General features: G+C 29.9%; 1 protein-coding gene across 1 annotated transcript in view; it reads right to left on the reverse strand.

Moving 5' to 3' along the window:
- The window catches only part of LOC105622139 (venom dipeptidyl peptidase 4), a 250397-nt gene that overhangs the window by 202109 nt on the left and 20954 nt on the right, over positions 1–27334 (reverse strand). The window contains exon 3 of the mRNA XM_012203573.1: positions 19818–20017. Coding sequence (XP_012058963.1) covers positions 19818–20017 — 200 coding nt within the window. The remainder of the gene's footprint in view (positions 1–19817; positions 20018–27334) is intronic.

Consider the following 27334-nt stretch of genomic DNA (forward strand, 5'->3'; position numbering starts at 1 on the left):
ATCGCGCATTATCCTGATGAAACACGATGCCCTTCCGATTCGCTATTTCTGGACATTTTTGTTCAATTGCTGTCTTCAAATTTTCGTCTAATTGGAAACAATACTTCTCTGAATTTATCGTCTCGTTATTTGATAAAAGCTCATAATACAGGATCCCTTTCCAATCCCACCAGACACAGAGTATGATCTTCTTTGGATGAAGACTGACTTTTGGGGTGGCTAAAGGTGGTTCATTCCGCTTTTCCCAAGATCTTTTTCGCTCAACATTATTGTAAATGATCCATTTTTCATCCTCCATCATTACTTGCTTCAAAAATGGTGTTTCCTCGTTGCGTTTATAGAGCGAGTCGCAAATGGAAATGCGATCCATCAGATTTTTCTCCATTAAATCGTGGGGAACCCTTACATCAAAACGGTTTATGTAGCCAAACTTCACAAAATGCTCGTGGATGGTAGATTTTGACATTCAACATTTCTGCTAATTTACGTGTTGTATAGCATGGATTATTCTCGATCAGTGTTTTAATCTGATCTTCATTTGTGGTGGAGGGCCTACCTGGTATTCTTGATCTTCAAGGTTGAAATAACCAGCTTTAAACCTAGCAAACCACTTCCGCATAGCTTCTTTCAGCTACAGCACCTTCGCCATAAACAGCGCATCATATTCACCAGACCTCGCGCCCTTTTGTGTGGCATTTTTTGCCTTTCCGGTAAAAGAAAAGCATTAAATATCTAAAATGCACTTTGTTTTCTTTCCTATTCAAAGGCATATAAAACTGACAAAAATTAACGTATAGCAACCAAATTTTTTTCTAAGTATGCCTGAAGTACCGTCTTTTACGATATATACGCATGTCATTTGTTTTCAATCGTTCTGATATATTCAGACCTGTCTTTACGCCACCTAGCAAAAATTGGTACGAACTTTCATATTGGGACAACCCAATATTATTTGAACTATCGAAAATCGACATTTTTGAAAAATCTATACATATTATAAGTTTACAATTATAAATTAAATAATAAATAAAATTTTATTATTTAAACAATATAAAATGATAGATAAAGGATTGTATATGTATTATTATAGTATGTATAATTAAGTTTAGGATTTAGAAGATGATGCAATACTCGCTGTAAAGCAAATAAATCCGCCCCGAGCGATCTTCGAAGACTGAGAGAAATTATAAAATTTCTGGTATTTATTATATTTCAATATAATTCTTTTTAGTTCTATATTTTGCTGTACTTACTATCTAAAACTCAGTAAACGTATATTTAATAAAAAATAAAGGGGCTCAAAACACCAAAATCTTACAAGCTGATCACGTGTGGGACCCAAGTACTCTCTTTGAACTTTCGTGTATTCTCATATTGAGAATAACGCAAAAAAAATATCCTTGCAAGCTCATCATATCTATGGATAGTTAAAGTTTTTTTTCAGCCTCAATCCGAATTTTCAAATATTATAAAAACATTATATTATAAAAAAATTACAACAATGTAAAAGATTACATAAGATATGTTGAACTCATGAATGCTATACTAGAGTTAATTGATTGAAGCAACATTACCATCAGAATTTTATGACATTCAACCGTCGTTTTCTTCTGATTAAAAAATAACACATGTAAAAATGCTCTTTAGAAAACTCCATTTTTAAAATGATATAAACCCGATGTTTCTATTATTAGTTTAAATAACTACATGGAGTAAATTAAGAAACAAAGCTGCGATTGGAATGTCTCCGATAATACTGACATTAGTAAACTAAATCACCTAAACTAAATCACCTAAATCATCCTAATATCTATAATAGTTCAATTTTTAGATATTTTAGCAAAATGAATTCTTTCCGTGTAGTTATTATAAAATCTGAAAGATCCTTGTTTTTCTTTTGTATACATACATATTTCGATTAAAACTTTAAAACTAATTTTTAATGAACATTATAAATTTAAAAAATCATAGTATCACGTATAAATCCGCTTCTGAGAAATCAAGTCACAAAAATGAGAAAAGATAGCATATTTGGAAGATGTCTATGAGAGCTTTGAGATATTCCCACTGGATCCAGCTTGGATGTTGCAAAATGGAAACGAAACATGAGAGAGAAAGATACAGAAATAGAGAGAGAGAGAGAGAGAGAGAGAGAGAGAGAGAGAGAGAGAGAGAGAGAGCAAAAAGGCTTTGCCGTTGGTAAACTCGAAGGAGCAAGAGACAACAAAAGAAAGAACGAAGAGAATGGGAGAGAAGAGAAGAGAATGGGAAAATAAATCGTGTGGAGTATGGTAGAATGAGGACGAAGAAAAAACGTTGCGGCGAAGAAGGAAAACTGCACAAAGACGTTGCGTTGCGCAGTTCGGTGGACGTGAAGAGGGAGAAAAATATCCCGAGAGTGAAATTCCGGATGGACGAGTGCGTACATGTGGGCGTGAGTATTGAGATTACGACGACGGGATAAAAAAGCCGAGATCTGAATGGCACGTGAGGAAAAATGACGTTGTGCAAATGGATGAGAAAGTTTTGTCAAGAGTGACCGATAGATCCGATTTGGCCGGCCAATTACTTACGTCCAACAATGTTCTATTCGGAAATAAGACTTTTTATGACTTCTCGCGCGATTTTATTGAGTGCGACTATGTTGATGCGACGTACGTAAGGCTCGAATAATTCTTTTGGTAGTGATTTTCACCATTTATATTATAAGAATGATATCGTGAAGAGTGAGGTCACGAACGGAAAGCGAATTAATTGAAATGTCACACTTGGATCATTCTGTCTTGAGCTGATTCTTGAGCTGAGTTTTTTGATTTAGTTTTGATATTGATCAATTATAATAAATAAACGTTTGCGTGAATAATATGGAGTCATGGCTCTCAAATATTATATTTTAGAAAAAGAGTAAGTGTCTTTCTTAATATTTGGAAAAATATATACATCCTAAAAAAATATGGATGTGAAATGAACACCATGAATCTTAAAGCGCAATTTCACACAGCGTCAAAGCTCTAGCTACAGTTGAGCGGCTACTCTAACTTTGTGTTCTTCCAAAAGATCGTCGACAAAACGCCGCTAAAATCCCTTTTTTATGAAGCGACAAGTCGCTAATCGCTGTGGATTTATAATCGTTAATATAAAATCGTTTTTTCTATATATTTAATTCATGTATGAAACTAACAATTAATGCGTTTCAAAGTGCGTTTAAACTACTCAAGTATTTTGTCAAAAACATTGCAAAATAAATTACTACCGTTAGTAGCTAAAAAAGTTAGGAAATAGCGAATGTTGATGTGTAATTATGTAAAAATTATAAGAAAATGAAAAAAGAAAATATTCATTGCCATTGTCATTGCCGAAATTCATTTTCTGAAATGGGTAAAATTACTAATAATCGGAAACGATTTAAATATGTCTATTTTTCGCTGTAGTTGGGCTTGTAGCCTTTCTAAACTTCAAGCGGCAAAACGAGGGATCATGCAGAATGAAGAAAGCCGCTACTTTTTTGATGCTATTTGAAATTGCACCTTTAAAGTGATGCTGGAGTGGCCAAATTGTCGGAACTTTGCAAATCGATATAAATATCTGAATTTACTGAACGGAATCAAAAATCCTTTTACAGAATTAAAATAGATGCAAAATTTGATAGTGCTGCAGTAGACTTTATACTAAAATAAAAAAAAGTTAAAATCTTACATTTTTTTCAACTTGTTTTTTCATCTAACGTAGATGTTTCCTTAATAAAAAGTTTTATAGCTCGTATGAATCAAACGAGTGCAGCATCAAGTGTATTACGTGTATAAACAATACTGAGTTTATGAAACTAAAATTAAAATCTTAAAAAGAAAAATTTATATCGATCTGCAAATGGTGTATATATACGAATGCTGAGCGAAGACTCGGAATGATAAATAAAATAATAAGTGTGTATAGCAGTAAGTATTCGATCTTCTTGCTATGTGTTAGATAAGGGCAAAATACGTTTGAATGAGACACAGTGATGTATACAATAATAAATATAAGAAATGAATGAAAGATGTCATTATTATCGAATTTGGAATTTAAAAAAGTCTATACTATCGACCTCGATCAAGTTCGATCGTCGCTCCAGCATCCCCTTAAATATAATAAAATTTTTATTGTGCATATATTTCCAAATATAGATATAAAATGGATTTAATATTATAGGTTTTAAACTAGTGTTCAATCTACGCTTATGATGTTAAATTTACTGTTTGGTATTTACATAAATATTAATACGATGAAAATTATATACGGAAAGAATGATTTTGTTAAAATAAAATATTTAAAAATTTTACTAGATACAAATCTAAAAATAATTTTACAGGATTGTAGAAATAATTATATAGAAAATTTAAGCATTATGCACAATATTACAAAGAATTTTAACATTCTAACAATCAATTTGATTCTACATAAGTCTTTTGATAGTCAAAATATATTTTCAGATGTAGTTAAGATCTGTATTTTTAGATACTTTAGAAAAACTGTTCTTTCCGTGTACATACGTATGTATAGGATAAATGCACGATGAACATTTGTTTAACTTCTAAATTATTAAATAGGCACGAACTGGCGCAAAAGCTTGATGAAATGTTCAACGTGAAATATTTACAAATAAATTGTATAAACATGTAAACAAATACTGTAAAATAAATTGCCTTTAGCAGTCTTATCACTAAAAAAATTGTAATGGTACATTTAATGACACACCGAAACATGGAGATAACCCGTAAATATAGCTTTAAAAAAAAATTTTTACACGATATATGACACATTTAGTATACATACATCATGCGTGGATAATACAGACTAAACAAACTCTTTGAAAAATGGCAAGACCAATCTTTCTTCGAGAGATATTCCCATCGAGATTGTCGAACATATCAACGAAGAAACGAGATAGTGCGCCAGTAAAATGGAGAACGAACGTAAAATCGCTCCTTGCATTCCGCCATGTTTACAGTTTTACACAACAATAATATTTCCGTGCACAGAATATAAATTCTGCGAGCAGCGACGTTTCCATCCAACACGCGCACGATACTCGAGAGCGATGCGACAATCGGGATGGGAAGAGAAAACATTTCAAAATCCGATCAGAAATCGGAATCCCGTGAAGGGACGGTACCATTAGCCAGACCAGATTTGGAGAAAAGGATTTTCTCTAAATCCCCGCCGCTCTATTAATGTCACATCCGCCGTTGTTGAAAGAAGTAGAAAGCGTGGATTTCCATTTTACACAGGGTGTATCAGCGTCAGGTCGATTGCACTCCTGGTCTCTCTCGGCTAAGTGATGATTCTGCAGATACCTGATATCGTGCACTTCGTTTACTCACTTACTCGTCAATTGTAGATCACGTCGACGTTTAATCCATCGAATAACGCAAGAAAAACGAGAAAATTATGGATATATATAGAAACATATTATTATTTCACATAAATTATCGTAATGAAAAAAAATATCGATGTTATTTTTGTTTCTCATTAGAAGGAAATGGGAGAATGATCTCGAAGATTGCGACACGTGAAGTATTTTGCAATATATTAGTTATTCTTTTCAATATAATATAAAATTGAGTAACTTTGGCCCGATCGAAATATGTTTAGCTTTAAAAATGGTTAAAAAATAAAAATCAGGACAAAGCAATGTCTTAAAACGTCTTCAAGATGTCTTCATTTTTCCTTTCTTATTTGAAAATCTCTCTGATTTAAAAATCTTTTTTCAATTAATATATACGCATTAATATCCGTGGGATAGATTCTATATTGAGAATGACAAAAAGTTTCGAAATTGAGATCTTCTTTACTATTTCTTAGTCCAATATGGCACTCCAAATACTTAGATCAGTTTTCACAATATATGATTATCTAAAGATTGAAGGTTATCAACAGATTCGTCGATGAAATTCATTCATGAATTTCTTAGTTACCTTTAATCCTTTAATCCTTAGGTAACCATATAAAACCAGACCTTAGTGTAGGCCATAGACTACACTAGTAGTTCATGAACTAGTAATTTGCACTAGTAAAGAAACAATATGAAGTTCTTAAAGTTGGACTTAGATACCTAATTAAAACATAATTAATGATTTTATTATGATTGTAATGTGAATACACAACAAGTAAAAATGTTAAAGCCTATAATGATCAAAAATAGATTTAATGCTTCAAATAATTTAATGTGAATTATACACACACACACACACACACACACACACACACACACACACACACACACACACACACACACACACACACACACACACCCGCACACGCACACGCACACGCACACGCACACGCACACGCACACGCACACGCACACACGCATGCATGCATGCACGCATATATATATATATATATTAGATGTAGTAAAAAGAAATCCATTATTTTTGCATGAAATTGAATGGAAAAATAATGGATTTCTTTTTACTACACCTAATATGTGCATATATATGCATGTACACACTGACGAGATAATATTAAAGACTGTCGGTCCTGAGCAAATTTTCGTGACTATCAATAAGACTTGGGAATAATTAAAAAACGATGACGTTACCGAATTAATAAAAGATTTATGATTATTAACACAAATATTTCGATAATGCATTATTAAATGAGTGATTTTTTTATTATATAAATGTTGTATAAATAAATATGGTTGTTATAGTATAATAACTTATATATTACCGAAAAATTACAATTTTTCTTTATAATTATTATCTCTATTGATAATCAATCGGATGATAACATTAAAATCACAGTTTTAAATAAAAATCAAGTATTATTAAGTTTTTAAATATATATATATGTACATGTCTATGAACCTAATAAATCATGAAATTAGTATCGTATTATTAGTTTCTTACTCTTAATTACTTAAATTTTAATAGGAACGTGAACTTCCATAAGCGCCGACCGTCTTTAATAGTATCTCGTCGGTGATATATACCATATTTAGTCATTTAAACTGCGTGCCGAATTGGTTTTCCTGATTTATAAACGCAATTAAACTACTAGAATAATATCACATATTAAATTAAATTAAAATTAATCACATAAAAGGCATGTGCTGCAAGACACTTTTTATTAGCGAGATCAAATTTTATTCTGTCAGAATATATAAATATAGACATTTTGGTCTCGATCGGCTTTCTTTAATATACATAAATAATCTCGTGAACAAATATTTACAAATTAAGTCACAAATTCAGAACATAAAATTTGGTTAAAACGTAAAAAAATTAAAATAATCAAAAGATAAAACGCAAAAATGCTCGTCAATGATAATACAATTTTTTTCTCCGTGATTTATTTAACTCTTTATTAGTTCTTTATTTATGATATTTATTGCATGTTGGAATCGTAAATTTTTATAAGACAAAATTTCCTTTATTACAATAAAAGAAATGATTTGAATTAAAATTTAACGTTGAAATTCATTTGTATTATCTTAGGTTTTGTATTCGTCTTCCGAATCCTTTACAATAATATCCAGATTGCGAGCAGAAAATGAAGTTATGTATTTTAATGCGATTACATTAACTACGAATACTTGTCATTATGGTAAATATCCCATACATACTCGAAATAAACAGAGAGAACACAAGAGATGGTAAAATGATTTTAAGAGGGGATGAAAATATTTAATACCGGTAAGTATGAATTCGATAATTTATTTGTGTTGCTCTGCTTATTAATGCCCTCGGATTGCTTTTTAGTAAAGATCATTTCCGAAACAGATCTTTTATAATAAGATGTTTCAGAATTTAAGATTTCAATATTATTCTAATCCATTTTATGTCCGTAATTCACTCTATGTTGTAACACAACTGATAAAAATTCAGACGCTTTTTTTTTATCAGATCTATGTTCTTTTATTTTCGTTCTTAATTTTCTCTTTGTCTATCCCACATATGAGGAGTCACAATCGAAAGAACTTATTTTATAAAGGACCTCATTTCAATTTTATCTAATTAATCTACGTTTTTATGAACCTATCCAAGCAATTTATTGACTTAAAGAATGTATTGCCCCCTTTGGTAAAAGAATCAATTAGAGAATCAAGCTCCAATGACCTTGATCTTGACATATGTTTTCAAGGTCATGATGCTAAGTGATCTTCAACAAATTTTAATCGTCGCTCGTCACCCTTCGTTAAAAAGGTATAAATAAGAGATTTAAGAAATAATCATTTCATTTCTGTTATACAAAATAAAAAATTTTTATTCCTATCCCCTTCCCCCTCCTTCCTCTCCAGTTTGGTGACTCACGACTTTCACCCGAAGCGACTCTCACGCCACCTCTCCCTTGCTTGGGGGTGCGCGACTTTTACCCAAAGCGTCTCTCATCCCATCTCCCTCCCTGTTTGAAGACGCACAACTTCCACGCGATTCGACTTTCACCCTACCTTTCTCCTGCTTTGAACAGACAAATTCTTCGCATTAAAAACAAATTTTCTACTAAAGCAGTGAACTTCGCGTGAAAAGTCGCGCGCCACTCGGCAATGAGGGAGGTGAAATGCAGTAGGTGGATGTAGTTTAAAATAGTTTAGAATAGTTTCTGATGTTATATATAACCGAAATAAGATGTTATTTTTTCAAACTTTTTTTGTTAATAACTTTTCAATGAAGCAACGGATAAAATTTGTGATCATTCAGGGTCATGATCTTGACAATATATATCAAGATCAACGTCAAGGTGATTGAAGTTCTAATCGAGCTTTTATTAATCTTTTTTTATAATATTCTTGAATTTATCTGAAATTCGGACAAGTATATAAGTTACAAATCGAATCACTCGTTAGAACACAAGAGAGGAGTGATAATCGGACTATTAGAATAATATTTCTGTCACATCCGGACAACTATGTTAAGAGTATTGAAATCATGATCAATGTCTTACTCAGAAACTGTTATCCTCTCAATTTTTTTTCAACTGTAAATGATATAATAAAGATATTATCAAGAAGGGATTTATATGAAAATGATAGAATGTATAACAATAACTCGAATGGAATCATTCCAAAAAATTTTTCATAATTCTGTACTTAAATGTAATTTCAGACAAATTCAAGAATATTATAAGAAAAAAGGGTTTAGTGTATCCTTTAAGCCAATGAATTGCTTGGATCGGTTCATAAAAACAGGTAAAAATAAATTAGATAAAATGGATCGAAGTGAGATCATTTATAAAATAGGTTGTCTCGATTGACTCCTCTTATATGAGATAGAAAAGAAAATTAAGAAAATTAAATTAAATTAACTAAAAATTAAATTAAATAAAATTAAATTAAATTAAGAGAATAAAAAATTATAGGTCCTATATAAAAAAACTGTCTGAATCTTTGTCAGTTGTATCACAACACAGATTGAATTACAGACATGAAATGGATTGGAATAATATTGAAATTTTAAATTCTGAAATCATCTTATTATAAAAGATCTGTTTCGGAAATGATCTTTATTAAAAAGCAATCCGAGAACATTAATAAGTAGAACGACATAGATAAATTACCGAACACATATTTACTAAATATTTTCATCCTCTCTTAAAACCATTTTTATCCTCTTTTGTGTTCTCTCTGTTTATTTCAAATATGTATATCTAATGATGTATGTATATCTAATGAGTATTCGCAGTCAATGTATAATCGCATTAAGATATATAAGTTCATCCTCTCACAATTTGGATATTACTGTTAAGGATCTTGGACACAGATATATCCATGATAATACAAGTGAATTTTAACGTTAAATTTTAATTGAAATAAAATTTCTTTTTTTGTAATAAAACCAGGAAATTTTGTGTCCTATAAGAATTTACGACATGCGATAAATATCACAAATTGAAGAGCAAAGAATCAATAAAAAACTAAATAAATTAGTATTAACAATAGATTGAATTTTCTTGACGTTGAAAAGATTAAAATTTCATATACATAATAAACATATTACACACAATTCACAAATAAAAAAAAATTTTTCACAATTTCTTATGTGAAATTTATTTCCGAAAGTTTTTCACCTATCTCCGACATGTTTCATTGTAAACTAGCTTTCTCCGTTACCAATACTTTAAAAAGTTTTATAAAGAGAGGAAAAGACAAATTAGAATTATTTTTTAATCAAAATGTCATATATAAGATCTTATGTGATGATTGTGAGGCCGGTTACGTTGGCCAAACAAAAAGAAAATTAAATACGAGAGAGTACGTGAACATATTTCAAACATTAATTAAGAAATTCTCCATCTGTTATATCCGACTATCACATTAATTTCAATCATAATTTCAGGTGGAATAAAATGAAAATTTTGGATAGCGAATCTTCTTATAATGACTAATATTTGAAATGATTGACATAAAAAGACAGAAATAGGTTTTAAACAAACAAAATAATACAGAATCGTTTTCCGAATCTTACCAATTATACAATTTCTTTATCCTCTTTTTTTCTATATCTCCTCCCCCCCCCTTTTTCTCTACAATTTCTCTCTCTCTATCTCCACATGGTCTCACTTTCCACTATTTTCCAACATTAACTCTATCTTCCTTCTCTGAAAATTTTAATTTCACATTGTCTCAAAACACCGAAGATATCGAAGAAAAGATATCGATTTTCACTCTCATCACATCTCTCTATTTTATAACCGATTTTCTGCGTCTCAAACATATTTTAATTATTTTTGATGAGAAATTTTGACTTACATTGAAAGTATACATCTCCAATGTAAATCAAAATTCCTCAGTCAAAAATAATTAAAATAGAAAAAATAGAAAATTTATTCTTATTTATTTTAGCTATTACTAAATTATTTTAATTCAATATAATATATAGATATACATTATACAATTTTAACTTTGACTAATGTTGGCAATGTATTATCTTATTGTATTATATTATTTCTGTCATTCTATATATTTCCTCGTTAACTGAAACAATAATCATTCGTTGACAATTTTCTTATACTTTGAATTACTTACAAGACAATTCAAGTCAATTAATCGAAACGTTTGTTGTTTATAACTAACACATTTTATTAAAGTTTACAATATTTTTAATTAAAGGATACCATTATTTACCAACGTTTTAACTTCTGAATTATAACGATAGAATTTTTTACTCGTTTTCTTTATCTTGTTTTTTAACTAAATAAATTTCGCCGGAAAAAAATTATACTATCATTGACGAGCATTTCTGCGTTTTATCTTTTAACTATTTTAATTTTTTTTATTCCATTTTAACCGAATTTTATGTTTTAAACTTGCGACTTAATTTGTAAATTAAAACATTTATTTGTGAAATTATTATTGTGCATACTAAAGAAGACCTGATTGAGGCCGAAACATCTACATTTATATAATATTTTTTTGCGATATTTTTTGATAAATATCGTAATGGTTATTAAAATTACGCAAATTTATTATTTGCAATGCAATAACTGGACAGAAGACTAGCGTTATGAATAATCAAGTAATGCGGCGGTGAAATAGACTAGATTGTTACGCAAAACATCTTTAATAATTAATCTGGCATGGAATGCACCTGATGTATGGTTTACCTTACAAATTTCCCATAATCTGGATTTTACTCGTTTGTTGCATAATTTACTGCGATATCATCATAACTATAAGATATGACGTCTTCAATCTGCCGCTTAACATGAATAACTTGTTCTACACGATATGTTACGTCAATGTGTACTTTATCAATTTACGTCAATGTGTAATAAATACTTTATAAATTTATGATTTCGTTAAATGTGAAATTTTCGCACGTAAGAAACGACATATTAATCTATAGGAATACATTTTTTATGACGCTAAAGAAATATCTGGATTCTTAGGATTCACTGAAGTTCTTTGTTATTAGTTGTTCTTTGTTAAAGCTTCTAGAAGCTTGTAGAAGCTTTAAAAAAAATGTTCAACTATGTAAAAAAATTTCAACACTTGAACTTATCATGTTATCGTATAATATAACAATTAACTTAAATAAATAAAACAAAACTGTGAATACGATGGTGAAACATAAAATTTTTCTAAATTATTATACTATTATATTTATACTATTTAAAAATTAGAAAAATGTTCCGGCACGGAAAAAACCAGCTAAAAACTTCACTGATTCAGCAAATCTACAGTCGTAATATACAGTCACTTTCTATGTTAAAATAGCAAAGTTGACAGCTAAATAACATTAGCGATTTGTTAAATCATCAAATCTTTCTAGTTATAGATGTTGAATTCACGCAAGTTATAAGTTTGCTGTAAAATGTAATTTAATAATTTATTTTTTTCCATGAGACTCTCTGGGATCCATATGTTCCAGTTACAGATTAAATGGCATTAATCTAATATTTATCTGTTAAATTAGATTAATGTCAATACAGTAAAATATAATATATTATTATATTAATATATATTAATATATATTAATATAATAATATATCGTATTTTACTCTGTTTATATCTATTTTACTCTATTAAGTTAATATATATTATATTAATTATATTATATTAATATATATATATATATTATATTGTATTATATTAATATTTAATCTAATTATTACTTGTACTTTTCTAAGTGGATATGTTAAAAAATTGATCACCATATCATATTTAATAGAAAAAAATAATTCTTAAAAATATATTAAATTCATAATTTTATAACTATATTATAACTATATTATATTATTATTTAAAAATAATTCTGCATTAATAGATTTTTATTATTCTTTTTAATTTTATAGCATGCATCAGAAAATTTTTGTGCAAATAAATAATCTTAATTTCTCATGACTCGTCAATCTCGTAGTGAATTCTTTTGTCTGATCGTCCGAGTGAAAATTTTCGACATGCGTAAGTCAGTTTATATACTGTTGTACCAGCTAAGAAAATCCTGAAGCGATGGTAAATGTCGGATATACGAATGTCATCAGCGAAACCTACGGCTGACGGGAACAAAATACAGGTTGAGAAGTTCTTGGCGTGCTTCAAATGGTTTGACATTTTATCGACGATTTTTTCTTTCGCAGCGATTCGAGAGATGAAATGATTTCGCATTGCCCATGGTTATTGCGAATAGATTTCTCGCGGCGCAATAACTACAAATCTTCCCAATGTACAATCATTTGTATTATCAATAAATAAAACGGTATTTTGGAAAAACTTAAAATTAATTTTTTAATTGAACATACTGAGTTTCCTTTTTCAACTTTCATTCAAATTTAATGAATTATATATAAAACAGTTATTCAATATAAAGATTATGCGTTTCGCGAGTTTCCTCCGTGTCCAGATCCATTCTTAGAATACCAGTTATTCAACTTATATAGAAAATATTCAGAAAAATATTTGCAATTCTTTTCTCATTCGAAGAAAAGCTCTGTTTCCATAACATGACCTTTCATGCGTGCCACATGTGGATGCTTCACTAATTAATTATCATCCTCGTATTAATTAATCATCATCATTCGTAATGGATTTAGCGCCCGATAACGTAATCGGCAGTTTGTCACTAGCTCGCGCTACGAACACGTACGATATTCGATGCATTCACAAACATGGATGTCCGATAGCATTTCCAGGACATTACGACGTCCACAAATACTCGGAGAATATCAGTGATATATTTAAACAGCGGCCTATACGCCAGCGACACCCGTTTAAATTAGTCGTATTAATAAACACGATTATGTGCAAAGAATGGTACCACCATTTTTTGTTAGAATTTTTCTCGTAAATATGTTTCTCATTTTTTTTTAATATAAATAATATCTTTTTACAGTACGCTGTAATATAAAATTACTAAAAATTATATATTAAATATAGAAATATTAATTCAATGTACTTGTAATAATATAATGATATTGTTCAACCGATCAATATGATGTTCCCGATTAGAAATTTATTCAAGAATTTTAATAGGTCCTAATCAGGTTGATCTTATTTCGTTATTAGATCCTGGTAAGATAAGGTAAAATAAGTTCATCGGAACCTGATCAGGCATTTAACGCAGTAGTCGGATCCTCATCCGGATAGCTTCATCAGATCCTAGCTAGGTTGACCTTATTTCATTATCAACCTAGTTAGGACCTAAAATCACTGGATAAATTTCTAAGTCGGGAATTGTTCAAATGCTATTTAATTTAGCATCACATTTCAAAAGAAGCAAAAAACATTATATTTCCAGAAGGCATACTCCGAAGGAATTTTATAATCTCTAGGAGATTATCCAAATCGACTTGCATACGCCTTCTTATAGTCTGTGGACGTTTTCTTCTTATGAATAACCCATCTCATGGTGTGACTTCGTACTAGAAACAAGATCAACCATACTCAAACCTAACGAGAACCTTCTTAGGTATACCTTATTCAGGATTATCTTAGGTCAACCAAAGCAATTATAACATATAAGTTATATAAAGTTATATGTAGAACTTTAGTTATGATAGAACTTTATGTATCTTATTTAGAATTACCTTACATCAATAGGTCCTAATAACATACAAGATTAACTTGACACAAATTCTAGTCGAGTTGTTGTAACATATAACAGTATAGTGTAATATAATATTATATAATATAACAGTATGTATATTGCAATATTATATTACTGCAAACGTCTTAATTCGACTAAGCTTAAACAAATATAATACTAATCAGTAAAGAGAATAAAAGTATCTGACGAAACTTTAGAAAAAGATATAAATATCAAAAGCTGCATAAAATTGGATGCTATACATTCCACACCTTTTGACTTGTTTTATGCAATAAAAAATATATTTAAAAAATAGAAAATTTGGGCATCAGCCAACCATTCGTTAAGCTTTTTCACGGCCTAATGAAACAAGCGACGAGCTATGCAGTACAGCTGAAATTTTCGGCTGAAGCTTTCACCATAGTGAATTTGGATATTCCTTTGTGAATGTCTAAAACATAAATTGCTAATACTGATAGGCTTAAGCTTATATTATTGATGAAGAGAGGAAATGTTATATGTCGCAACACAAGTAAATTTCAAATATTTCGCGTAAGAGAGAGATAAAGCGGACAACTTTAAGTATGAATTTTTTCATCTTTCCAAATCGGCTTTTTTTTCTCTTCGTTTCTTTCTCGCGAACAAGGACTTCAAGGACACATAAACCAATTGAAATGTATTGCATTTTTTAATCAATAACTTTAATTTAGCAAATCAAATATGGATATAAAAAATCACCTAACTTGGTTTTTTAATCCTTTTAATATTCAGTTTTGATTTGTTAAATTTATTGATTAAAATGTATCCCATTTCCATTAGTTTATAGGAGGTCTTTTTTGTAGTTTTCCAGTTTTTTTGTTAATCTTTTGAGCCTATATCTTTTAATTTTAAATTTAATTTAATCAATAATTTAATCAACACATATTCTTTTGTTATCGGAATTTAATCAACTGCTAAATATTTTATTTCTTACATAATTGAATGATTTATAATTTCGTAGATTTGATAAGTTGAACCTTTCGTCTGACAATAATGTGCATCTTGTTTTATTTTTGGATAGAATAGCAATCATCTTACAATCAGTATAGATATTTAAATTACAATAAATGAATCATTAGTCAGTAACACAAAATGGACATATGTATTATCAAGCATATTTTTCTAAAAATACATAACGACCGACATAGCTGTCGGTCTTGCTCATTAAAATTTGGTTCATGGAAACGTGGTTCATTATATCTTAATTCAACAAATATCCCCATTTGTATCGTTTTAAAATGCACATAATTTAAAATGTAATTCAACATTCTCGCCAACTGCGTTCTCATTTTATTGACCCCGGTGCATATATGGTACCTACACAAAATCGCCAGGATTTCTGTCTATTTTGAAAATGGACGACTGACGTTTCGATCCTCTTGATATCACATCTGCGTGCAGATATATTACGAAGTTATCAGTTGCCTGTAGAATCCACCGCGATCTCGCACATTTGTGGCGCCATTTCCGGCGGTAGGAAACAAAACGCGGACCGGATGCCACATCGACCGGCAAAACGACGCGATTCACTCGCAACTTTCGCAATAAATCAACAACAGAAATGCGTAAACAATTTCTATCATCTACCCGCCGGGACGAGTGGAGAAATCAATCACATGATGCGTGATGGCGGCACGATTTAATTATTCAGCCTAGTCGCCGATCGATTGTGTGAAAGATCGCAATGGTGAAAACTTCGAACACGTATATAGCGATTATGCAAACTAAATATGTCAAGAATATGAATCGTGACTATGAATAAGCTTCGATTTTTTGCTTACTTACTTATATATTCTGAAAAATAAATATATGCATTTAGCAAATCATGCAGTATATAATTTTCTGTGTTGATATGCCATAAACATCAACATAGAGTGGATTTAACATAATGATTCAAAACCCATATTATTAAATCTCCATACAGCATTATAGATCATTCTAGCAATATTGCAGTAACATTGCAGCGTTCCAGGAATATTGTAATAACATTGAAAATTACAATAATGTTACTGTAAGCTTTTGTGCTGTACAGGGTATTTATTTATTATATATAATTCTCACTGTATTGTACAATATGTGGATTTAAGACCAGTGGATTTAAAACTCATTTTGTTAAATCAACATCAACACAAAGAGAATATATTTAACACCCATGTTAAATATATTCATATAGAGTATATTCATATAAAGTACAAATTATTCCAGCAATATTACAGCAACATTACAGCGTTCCAGTAATATTGCAGAAACATTGCAACAATATAAGTTCTATGCTGTATAAGACGTACACTCATATTTTTAGCATATAATCTGTTGTATAACTTTGAGTGACCTGCGCTATTTGATCAGATTTATGTATATCTCCAAATTATCAATCTCCATTTTATTATATTTTATATTTTCCTAAAAAAATTCTGTAATGAAAATAGAAAATATAATAAATAAGAGAGAAAGAAAAGAAAATAAAAAGATACTTCGAAACAGAATCGCTGGAATGTCGAAGGATGTTGAAAATCCAATGCTGTTAATTAAAAAATTTTTGACATTTCGATACAATGATTGGATATAACATAAGAATTTAGGGAATAAATATAGTGATCTCTCGCCGAGAGATATGTATTTACAGTCAGCGTTACAGCGTTCAAAATGACGAGGACGACACCATTGGCCTTGCAAAGTAATCGGTCGAATATATGTACATGTAAAAGCGCCGTGTGTGATTCTGCATTTTAAATCATGTCCCCGGCTTTTCAACGGCTGCCCCGATCTAACTGCCAATAGCATGGACGTTATGAATCCGGTCAATTTGCCGCATTTAGCCTTTAAATATAGGTGTACCGTTGATTCCACTTGTTATCCCCGATTTTTCACGATACGAAGCACGGTTTTTCATTGCTATGAGCGTTTTTATGCAGACCTATCGAAAAAGCGCGGTGGCAATAACAATCGTGAGTATTAATAATCATCATTCATAATAATCATTCATCCCGTTGATTATTAGCGATATATGACAACAAAGTCGATTTTATATTTATTGCGATGTGTAATTTCCAAAGCGATATTTAATTAACAACATTTTTTTATAATATCAACAATATATGTAATATTTCGATTTCCAAAACTGTCATTTAAAGAGGCGTGGATTTCACAATACTAAAATAATAAATCTTTAAAATTTCTATTGAATTAGTTGCTATCTTCGTACGAAACAAATTAGAAAGCTATTATTTCTATCTTTGCTCTCTTCTCTTCTCTTTTTCTGCGTATTTTCACCGTGGAATCGATACCGAATTTATTATCACCGTGACATACATATTCATCGTGACAGGCGTCATTCAGGATATAGGAACTAAATCTACTGGAAGTGAAATCATAATTCTCACGTTGCATTCACGGCGGACTTTCTTGATTGATGCTGATGAATTTTTATGCGCCTCATCCATTGATTCGCTGCGCGATAAAACGAAAAGCAACATCTAAAGAGACAAAACGAGAGTGGAAAAAGAGCATAGCTGATAAAGGTTCAGCAATATGCAAACGCGGACAAGTTCTAGGAGCATTGGTCATGCAAATTACAACGTTGAATACATGGTGCATTTTTTACTAGCGCTATATTATCATTTCGAATGAAATAGGAATTTGCACACAATCCAATTATTATACAATATTTTAAAAGTTCGCAATATTTGCTCTAATCCACTTTGGATTCGAATTTAATAAAAATGATAGATTTAATATACAATCCGATAATATGAGATATATTTAATTTCTCGCATATAAAATTCCATAAAAAATTCTTTAGAATATCTCGTTACTTTAAAAGACAATACAAAAAATTAACCCTTCTGCAATCATATTTTGGCTCCCTTCATCTGCACTTCTTTTTTAACAGCTTAAGTTTTTTTTCAATGTCCTAGACTTTCAAAAAATGTGCAAAAATTCAGAGTTATAGAGTAAATTACTTTTTAATATCTCTATTACGTTACCAAATAAAGATTCGGCAAGATATTTTAAGAAAGGGAACCGAATTCCTTCCTTTATTTCGGAGAAAGAGAATAAAATTTTGTTTGTGCAAAAAAACTTAGATTGCAAACAAAAATTAAGTTCCCCAGGAAAAAGAAAAAACTATTTTTCAATTTTCCAAAACAGAAAATTATTGATTAATCAAATATCGTGCAAGGAATTTTCTTAATTTTGTCAAATGTTATTTTTATCATTTTTGTTTCTTTAAAAAATTTTTTTGGAGTTATAATGATACTTTCTTAAAAAAGCCATCTTCTTTGAATGTCATAATTTTAATAAATTTTTTAAAACGAAGTTTAACTTAGGTACTTTTGATAATTTACAGAATAATATAATATTACTTATAACTTATTCATGATAATAACAAGAAAAATCATGTTTTTTTTTTCGAGTTATGTTATTTTTTGAAATAAGAGAGTATATTACTTTCCAGTGTGAATTAAACTTGACAGAAAGCGTCGACAAAGAAAAACGGTACGTGCATAGAATTAGAAAACAAATATTTTCTTCCTGGGTAAAAGTCGTATTTCTTCAATTTGCATTTCTAATTAGCAATTAGCATAAAGCTAATTTCTTATTACTTGGCACGAGAAGAGCAGCACACGGCGTTCAATACAGCGTTCATATATAGCAAGGCGTTCTCCTGTAATCTCACGTATTTCAGTTAAACGAAACTACAAAGTGGACAATGTCCGTCGAACTATTTAACGTATCGTACTTGCATTGTTATATTCCAGCGCATTATTGACGAGTCAGGTCGGCTTTAAACGAGTATTTCATAAAAAATAAATAAAATATTTTTACGATCGAACAGGGGTTGTTGTACATTTTATAGAAACAAATCTCTCAAAGGATAAATGAAAAATATTGCAAAAATATGAATCGTTGAATTGTTGCCATACGTATGCAAACGCAATGAATTGAAATACTCTTTTGTATCCTAGTTTGGCTATAAAAAGTACAACAATTGGTTTTACGCGAGATTTGCGCGCTTAGATACACTCGTATCCTTAACCCAATTTACTCTTGTCATCTCTTTTATTTATTTTAATTCGCATTACTTTTAATTAAAAGAATAAAAAAGAAAAAAAATTAATACAAAGAGAATCGAAAATATTATAGTCATGTTTTTGAGCATTTTTTCCATAAAAAAAAATTTTCTCATAGAAATTTGTCTCTATAAAGAAAACAAGGAAACTCTTCTAAAAGAATTCTAATGAAGAATAAATATGTTTCCATTAGATTATTTACCCTCGTAAACCCAGTCCGGTACTCCATTGTAAATAGTTCCAAACACTCCCGTGTTAGTTATTTGATAATCATTAGCCACCTCTGCCTCCGGTCTGTAGTAGATATTATTTTGATGAACGTAGATCAGGGCGTTACCTCGGGGTGCCCAAGTCGCGAGTTGCAACGGTGTCGATTCATTCGCGGCCAATATCGTCCCCGTTCTGTAAATATAACAATAATGTAATGTTATATACGTTTTGTAATACAGTGAAAAATTGTAGTAAGTATTTCTCGCTTGCGTGTTCTGTCCAAGATGGATCAGTTTTTACGTTTTTCGAAAAAAACCTGACAACTTTCCCTCTTTTTTGTATTTTCGATTTCATGTTTTTCGCTGTAAATAAAAAGTTCATCAGTCAATATTTCTCGAAGGATATTATGCTTCAAAGACAAATGGTCAACAAAAATGTGATGAATGCAAGAGTATTTTTTATTACTTTAGACAACTGAATTACAAAAAAAAATAGTAGAATCCAGAAAAGTATGCATACATAAACGCAATGAATTGAAATACTCTTTTGTATCCTAGTTTGGCTATAAAAAGTACAACAATTGGTTTTACGCGAGATTTGCGCGCTTAGATACACTCGTATCCTTAACCCAATTTACTCTTGTCATCTCTTTTATTTATTTTAATTCGCATTACTTTTAATTAAAAGAATAAAAACATTATTGTTTTAAATTAAGAAGTAAAAATACTGTGAAATGATGTTAATCTTTAACTGGGTGTGCTGCGACACTGAATGCGCAAAATTGGTTTTTCTGAAAAATCATTGATAATGCGGGTCGTTTTTTTTATCTTTGATATTTCTCATTTAACGTCTCAATCATAAAATAACGCGATTATCATATCTTTTCTATTAAGTTGACTGGTCTTTTATTCACTCTAAAATCCGTAAAACACGTTTTGTGGAACGGAATGCTGCGCGCGCCTTAAAACGCAAGTAAAATCTTGCTTATAAAAATAATCGTAATAATGTGAGATGTTGAACCGTTACCTACATTTTAATTTATTTTTATTCGTATTAGTAATTAATCTCTTTAGGTTAAAATTAAGTTATGTTGTAAATAAACAGCTCAGACAAATTTGCACTATTATTTTCTTATGATTGTAAATTAATATCTTTATTTTTTAATACTGTTATTATTTTCTTATGTTTAATTGCAAATTATGTTCTTTATTTTTTAGCAAATCTCTTAATTTTTATTTTATTTTTAATTTTCTAATTCCGAAAAAAATATTTCATGTATAATTATCTATATATAATTATATAAAATTATATAAAATTATATATTAAAAATTTACATGTTTTATGTACAATTATTTATATATAAAATATATAACATTTTTTCTTGAAGTTATATTTAATTAAATTTTTAATTTTATAAAAAAATAGACATAAAATTTTAATATTATATCTTTTTATAAATATATTTTATTTGCTTTTATGACGATTGTCCAAATTAATTATTTATCTATTACTAATTATTATAATTCCTAAATAATAAATTTGTCATGCGGCACTCAATGACCGCGCGCGTCCACTAACGTCTGGCCAAGAGGCGTACCGTTAAGGGGATCCTAAAACCATTTGTATTATCGATTAAATCATATAATTTTTATATAACAATATTTTATTTTCTTTCACAGATTCGAAAATCTTTTTCCAAGAATTAAAATATACGCATAATTAAAATATACGCATTAATACGTGTTTGTGAAATGGAGTTTATGCCGAGAACGATCAAAAATTTTGAAATTGATATATTTTTTTTATCATTTCTTAGTGTAATGTCTCAAGGTCTCAAGTTGTCACAACACTACTTTACTTGATACGAAAGTTTTGCAATCTGTACTTACGAAATAGTAATCCATAAACACGAGGTTTGCACGAACAAAAAATGTCGAGTTCTTAGAATTAAACTTAGACGCTTTATCGTGACGAATTTGTTATACGAAAATTGAATTGTATAACTGCTATCATAAGTTACATAAAATATTGATATGATATATAAATGTATAAAGCATGTTGATGCGCTAAAAAAACAGCGATCTCTGGTGTCTTCATCGGAATTCGAGCTTTAGGATCCCTTTAAATAACACGATTAAACATAAGTAAGTAAACATCTCATATATGTATTTTACATTTTTTTATTTTGCTACTGTATACTTTTCGTTGGACAAAATGTTATGACACATTTTTCACGAAAATTTTTTCTCTAAATTGTTTACGAGATAATGGAAAAATGCAAGACACGAAAACGAAACCACAGAAACAAGTTCGTTGAGCTAACTCAAAATAAAAATTAAATTAAATTAAATTAATTATGGAATTAAAAATATTATGTAAATAACATAAAAGATATACAAGCGTATTAATTTTTAAATAAGTGATTTCACATTTCTTTCTAGTCTCGCTATTTCATTAGAATATAGTAAATTCATCCACATTGTTATTGTGCTTAGCGTTCGTAACCGCGTAACAATGACGTCACTGTGTCTTGCTTCAACCATAATATAAAGACAAGAATATGCTCGTCTGATAGTAACTCATTGCACAGATATAAAAAAGAGGGAATAAACACGTGACCATCAACAAGTTATGTCAGCCTAGTATTGTTTAATATTTAATAAACAACAAGCATGAAACGACATTTAAAGCGTTGTGAGCAGTAAAGCCGAACACAGCCGTAATTGCAAATCATAACTGCGAATACGTTTATAAAATAATTGTACTCATGAGTTTTATATTAGGGTTAATTATTATTTAGTAAATAAACCATTATATTAGTAAATAAAACAAGGAACATCATTTATTATTTTTTTATACTATTTGCATCAGTAATATCATAAAATACAATTACGGAAAGAAGCAATTTTTTGCATACACACACATCTCAAAAATATAAAATTCTTGATTGCTAACGCTGATTCAATTATACTTTCTGAAAATCTTACCTTTGTGATCACAGATTACAATGAAGTATGCAATAAAAAGCTGTAAAAATTATTATCGGAAAACAAAAAATCTTCCGAAAATATTTTTTATTTTCAAAAAATAAAGCAGTTTGCATTAAATGATGTGAAGTCTATGCAAATCAAGATATTTCCGTTAACAAAAGTAAGGTTTTCAGAAAGTATAATTGAATCAGCGTTAACAATCAAGAATTTTATATTTTCGAGATTTTTTTTTGCGTCTTGATGTGAGAATGCATAAAAATTCAAGAAGGATACTTGATGAAAGATATCACATGTGATTAGCTTGTATGTTTTCGGCGTTTTGGGTACTCTTTTATTTTGTATTAAATATATATGTTTACTGAGTTTCGGATAGTAAGAATATGAAAATGTAGAATTATATTTCATAAAAGAATTAAATTATATTCATAAAAGAATAAAAAGAATTATATTTCAATGTAATAAATAGTAGAAATTTTATAATTTTATAATTTCTGTCAGTCTTCGGAGATTGCTCGGCCGGGGCGGATTTATTGCTTTAAAGCGAGTGTTGCATCTTCTTCTAACTAAATTCTAATAAACTTAATTATATATACTATGTATAATAATATTTATACATGTACAATTTTTTATCTACTTATATTATTACTCTTTTATATTGTTCAAATAATAAAATTTTATTTATTAATTGTAAACTTAAAATATGTAGATTCTTCAAAAATGTCGATTTTCGATAGTTCAAATAATTATACTTTTTTGAGCGATTTATATCGTACTATTTTTTTTATTAGTCCAAAGAATCAATTTAAAAAATCCCACATGTTTTTGTTTAAATATTAAATTTAAAAATTTGAGAATTTTTGTATCCAAAATAGTCATTTTTTGCGAATTTTTCCAATAAAATTTTTTTAATTGTAATTAATTGAAAATATTACTTATTAATACATAACATAAAATATTACTTATTTGATTCATATTTATCTGTCCTCTGAGTTCGAAATATAAATTTCATATGTTTTGAGCTAAAAAATACGTATTCAGTTCAGAGATATAGCGCGACAAAGTTGCAAGGTCTCAAAAACCCTAGTGTTATCGGGAAGGAAACTAAAAATAACAATGTCACTAGGGTTAATAATATTAATTAATAATATTAGTATATATAATAAAATAATAATTAATCAGATTACAAAATGCATAAGAGTTTTCGATTCTTGATTTGAAATAAATTATGGGGAAAATATTTTTGAAAAAATGATACCCTTTTTCAATACAATCTAGAGAACTAACTATAAGTAATAAAAAATATTCATTAAATACACTTGTGAAATCTATTTCTTATTTGATATTTTAAGCATTAAGCGTTAAGAGATAAAATAAGATAAAATAACGTCACTTTTACTGAAGTTGGTTGTGAGAAAGAGAAAGAGAGACATTGATTTAAAAAAATTATTTAGAACAAAAATGGCAATTTTATAAATCTATGTTTTATTAATCAAATCGATATAACATAGAGCGTACAGATATAAATATTTTTTCTTTCGCGTTTTCTTCGCCTCACGAACCAACCTTAGTACTTGAGGATTAAATAAATTTCTGAAATATATTATATATTTTTAAGAAATAATTTATAAAATTAATAATAAGTATGGGGCTACGAACCAAGCCAGGGTTTAATGCTATGTTATTATAAAACAAAAGTTTATTATCACAAACGTTTCGACCCTAATTGGATCATTCTCAATGTTAAAATTAATATAATTTAAAAAACAATGACTTATTTGAAAGACAATAACTTGACAAAAAACACATGCTATAATTTAGACGATAATTGTAGCAAAATATAAATTCATTGTAGTATATATAAAATTTCATTATGGATGGTTTTGAGCATTATTTAATATATCAATGTGAAAAAATAGATGCCGAAATATTCGGATAAGTACGTGAATATGTAAATAAATTACAGCGTATGTCAATAACGGCTATTTTATAAAATGATCTTAGAGACGCAGTCGGGAATGTCAGAAATACACTTTCAAATTGAATTGACAAATGAATCAACTCTGAATATTGTCTAAAAACATAATTTAAAAAGATTGTATAAATAATAATTTGCAAAAATAAATGTAAGTCGCTAGCTAAAATAATTTCCTCAACTCATACGCAAAATTTTATAAATACGATAATTCGATTATACAAATAAAATAGAAAATTGTCAAACGGTTATATGAATAAAATTAAACTTGTGTATATAACAAATGTCTCTAAGATTAATTGTTTTTTCGATTAACAGTCCGTTGTATGATCTCTTTTTTTTCATAAAATTATTAAGAAAAGCATTCCGGAGGCCCTTAGCCAAGTGACAAACAGTTTCTAGTTGGTCAATAAATTAAATGGAAAACAGTTTGAGGATAATTATGTGTTAGCTTCTGTGGATGTTGTTTCGCTTTCTTATATATATTTTTTCTTATAAAATTAGTCAAAGACTAAAAATAAATTGAGCCAATCACAACCGTTGAACCGTTTTACAATATATTATTTTCAAAATAAGAGTTGACGTAAGTTGAGTAGCACTACAATAAGTACTATAGTTTGATAACTATTTTCCCCATAATTTATTTCAAATCAAAAATCGAAAACTCTTATGCATTTTGTAATCTGATTAATTATTATTTTATTATATATACTAATATTATTAATTAATATTATTAACCCTGACATTGTTATTTTTAGTTTCCTTTCCGATAACACTAGGGTTTTTGAAACCTTGCAACTTTGTCGCGCTATATCTCTGGACTGAATACATATTTTTTAGCTCAAAACATGTGAAATTTGTATATTTCCATAAGTTCACATGGAAAGGAATCAATTAGTTCCCATTAAATAGATTTGATTCGCTTCAGCATCCCCTCCTTATGAAGAAGTCGAGACGCCAGTCTATTCAAGTGATTAATAAGATGTTCCTTGTGTTTATTTACAGCTGATATTATTTCTTCATTAACAGTCTTCTTTTTAAAGTTTCGATGAATATTCGCATCTTGACAGTATCACAGCATTATATCCTTAAGCACTTTATTTTGAAATGAATGATTTTAACATTTGATTTCGCACTATATCCTCGCTATATCAAAGTTGGATCCAGTAGGTCCAAACCAGCTTTAGGATAAATTTGTACAACAATAATTTATTTTGTAATGACAACTTGGAGTTCCTGCCTGTCAGCCACTCCATTTTGATCCGAATAGCGGTCAATTGCTTACGCTTTATCTTTATATGTTCTTTCCAACAGAGCTTAGCATCTAGAGTCATGCCAAAATATTTTGCAGTAGAACGGAACTTATTTGCTGATTTATAGTGATCTTTCAGTCACTTTTTTTAGAGTGAAATTGATGTGCTGAGACTTGCTTTCATTTAATTTGATTTTCCATTCTTTTACGCTGTTCTTTATAGCTTGCTTATACCAGATGTATAAGCTTAAATCCGCTTTGCTCATAGGTGGCATTAGTGAGCGTACAAAGCTACCCTGGGCACACAACACACTTTTTTTTTATGTGTTTGACATCTGTCAACATTAACCAGTGCACATCATCAACAATTTCATACAACAACATACATTTTTTCTTTCGTAATCATGTCTAGTTTTTTTGCTAAAAAAAAGCATATGCGGGAAGCTTTGCTTTTCTGTTTCAATTTGAATAAATCGGCTGCCGAATCGCATCGAATGCTTGTGGAGATCTATGGCGGCAATGCTTTATCGGAAACAACGTGCAGAGATTGGTTTCGCCGGTTCAATGATGACAATTTTGACCTGAGTGACAAGAAGCGTGAAAATCGACCCAGGAAGGTTGAGGACTGTCAATTGCAGGCCCTTTTGGACGAGGACGATACCCAATCGCAAAAAATGCTTGCTGAGCAATTGGATGTTTCTCAAGCAGCCATTTCCATGCGGCTACATGCCATGGGGAAGGTTCAAAAGATCGGAAAATGTGCCGCATGAACTGAACGATAGGCAGATGGAGCGACGCCAAAACACATGCCAAATTCTGCTTGCCAGACAAAAAAGAAAGTCGTTCCTGCATCGGATTGTAACAGGCGATGAAAAGTGGATCTACTTTCAGAATCCTAAACGCAAGAAATCTTGGGTTGATTCTACCCAACCATCAACATCTTCCTCAAGATCAAATCGCTTCGGACGGAAGACGATGCTGTGCGTTTGGTGGGATCAGGAGGATGTCTACTACGAGCTGTTAAAATCTGGTGAAACTGGTGTTAATGTTCACAACAACTGATCAAATTGCACTGTGCTCTGCGTGAAAAAAGGCCGCATCGGAAAAGACATGACAAGCTGATTTTCCTTCACGACAACGCCATCGCACACGTCAATGGTCCAAAACTATTTGGAGACACTCAACTAGGAAGTGCTACCCCATCCCGCTTACTCACCAGACCTGGCACATTCTGACTATCACCTGTTTTCGTCGATGGACCACGCGCTCGCTGAGCGGCACTTCGATTCTTACGA

The sequence above is a fragment of the Atta cephalotes genome (genome assembly GCF_000143395.1).
Source record: "Atta cephalotes unplaced genomic scaffold scaffold00040, whole genome shotgun sequence".
Lineage (NCBI taxonomy): Eukaryota > Metazoa > Arthropoda > Insecta > Hymenoptera > Formicidae > Atta > Atta cephalotes.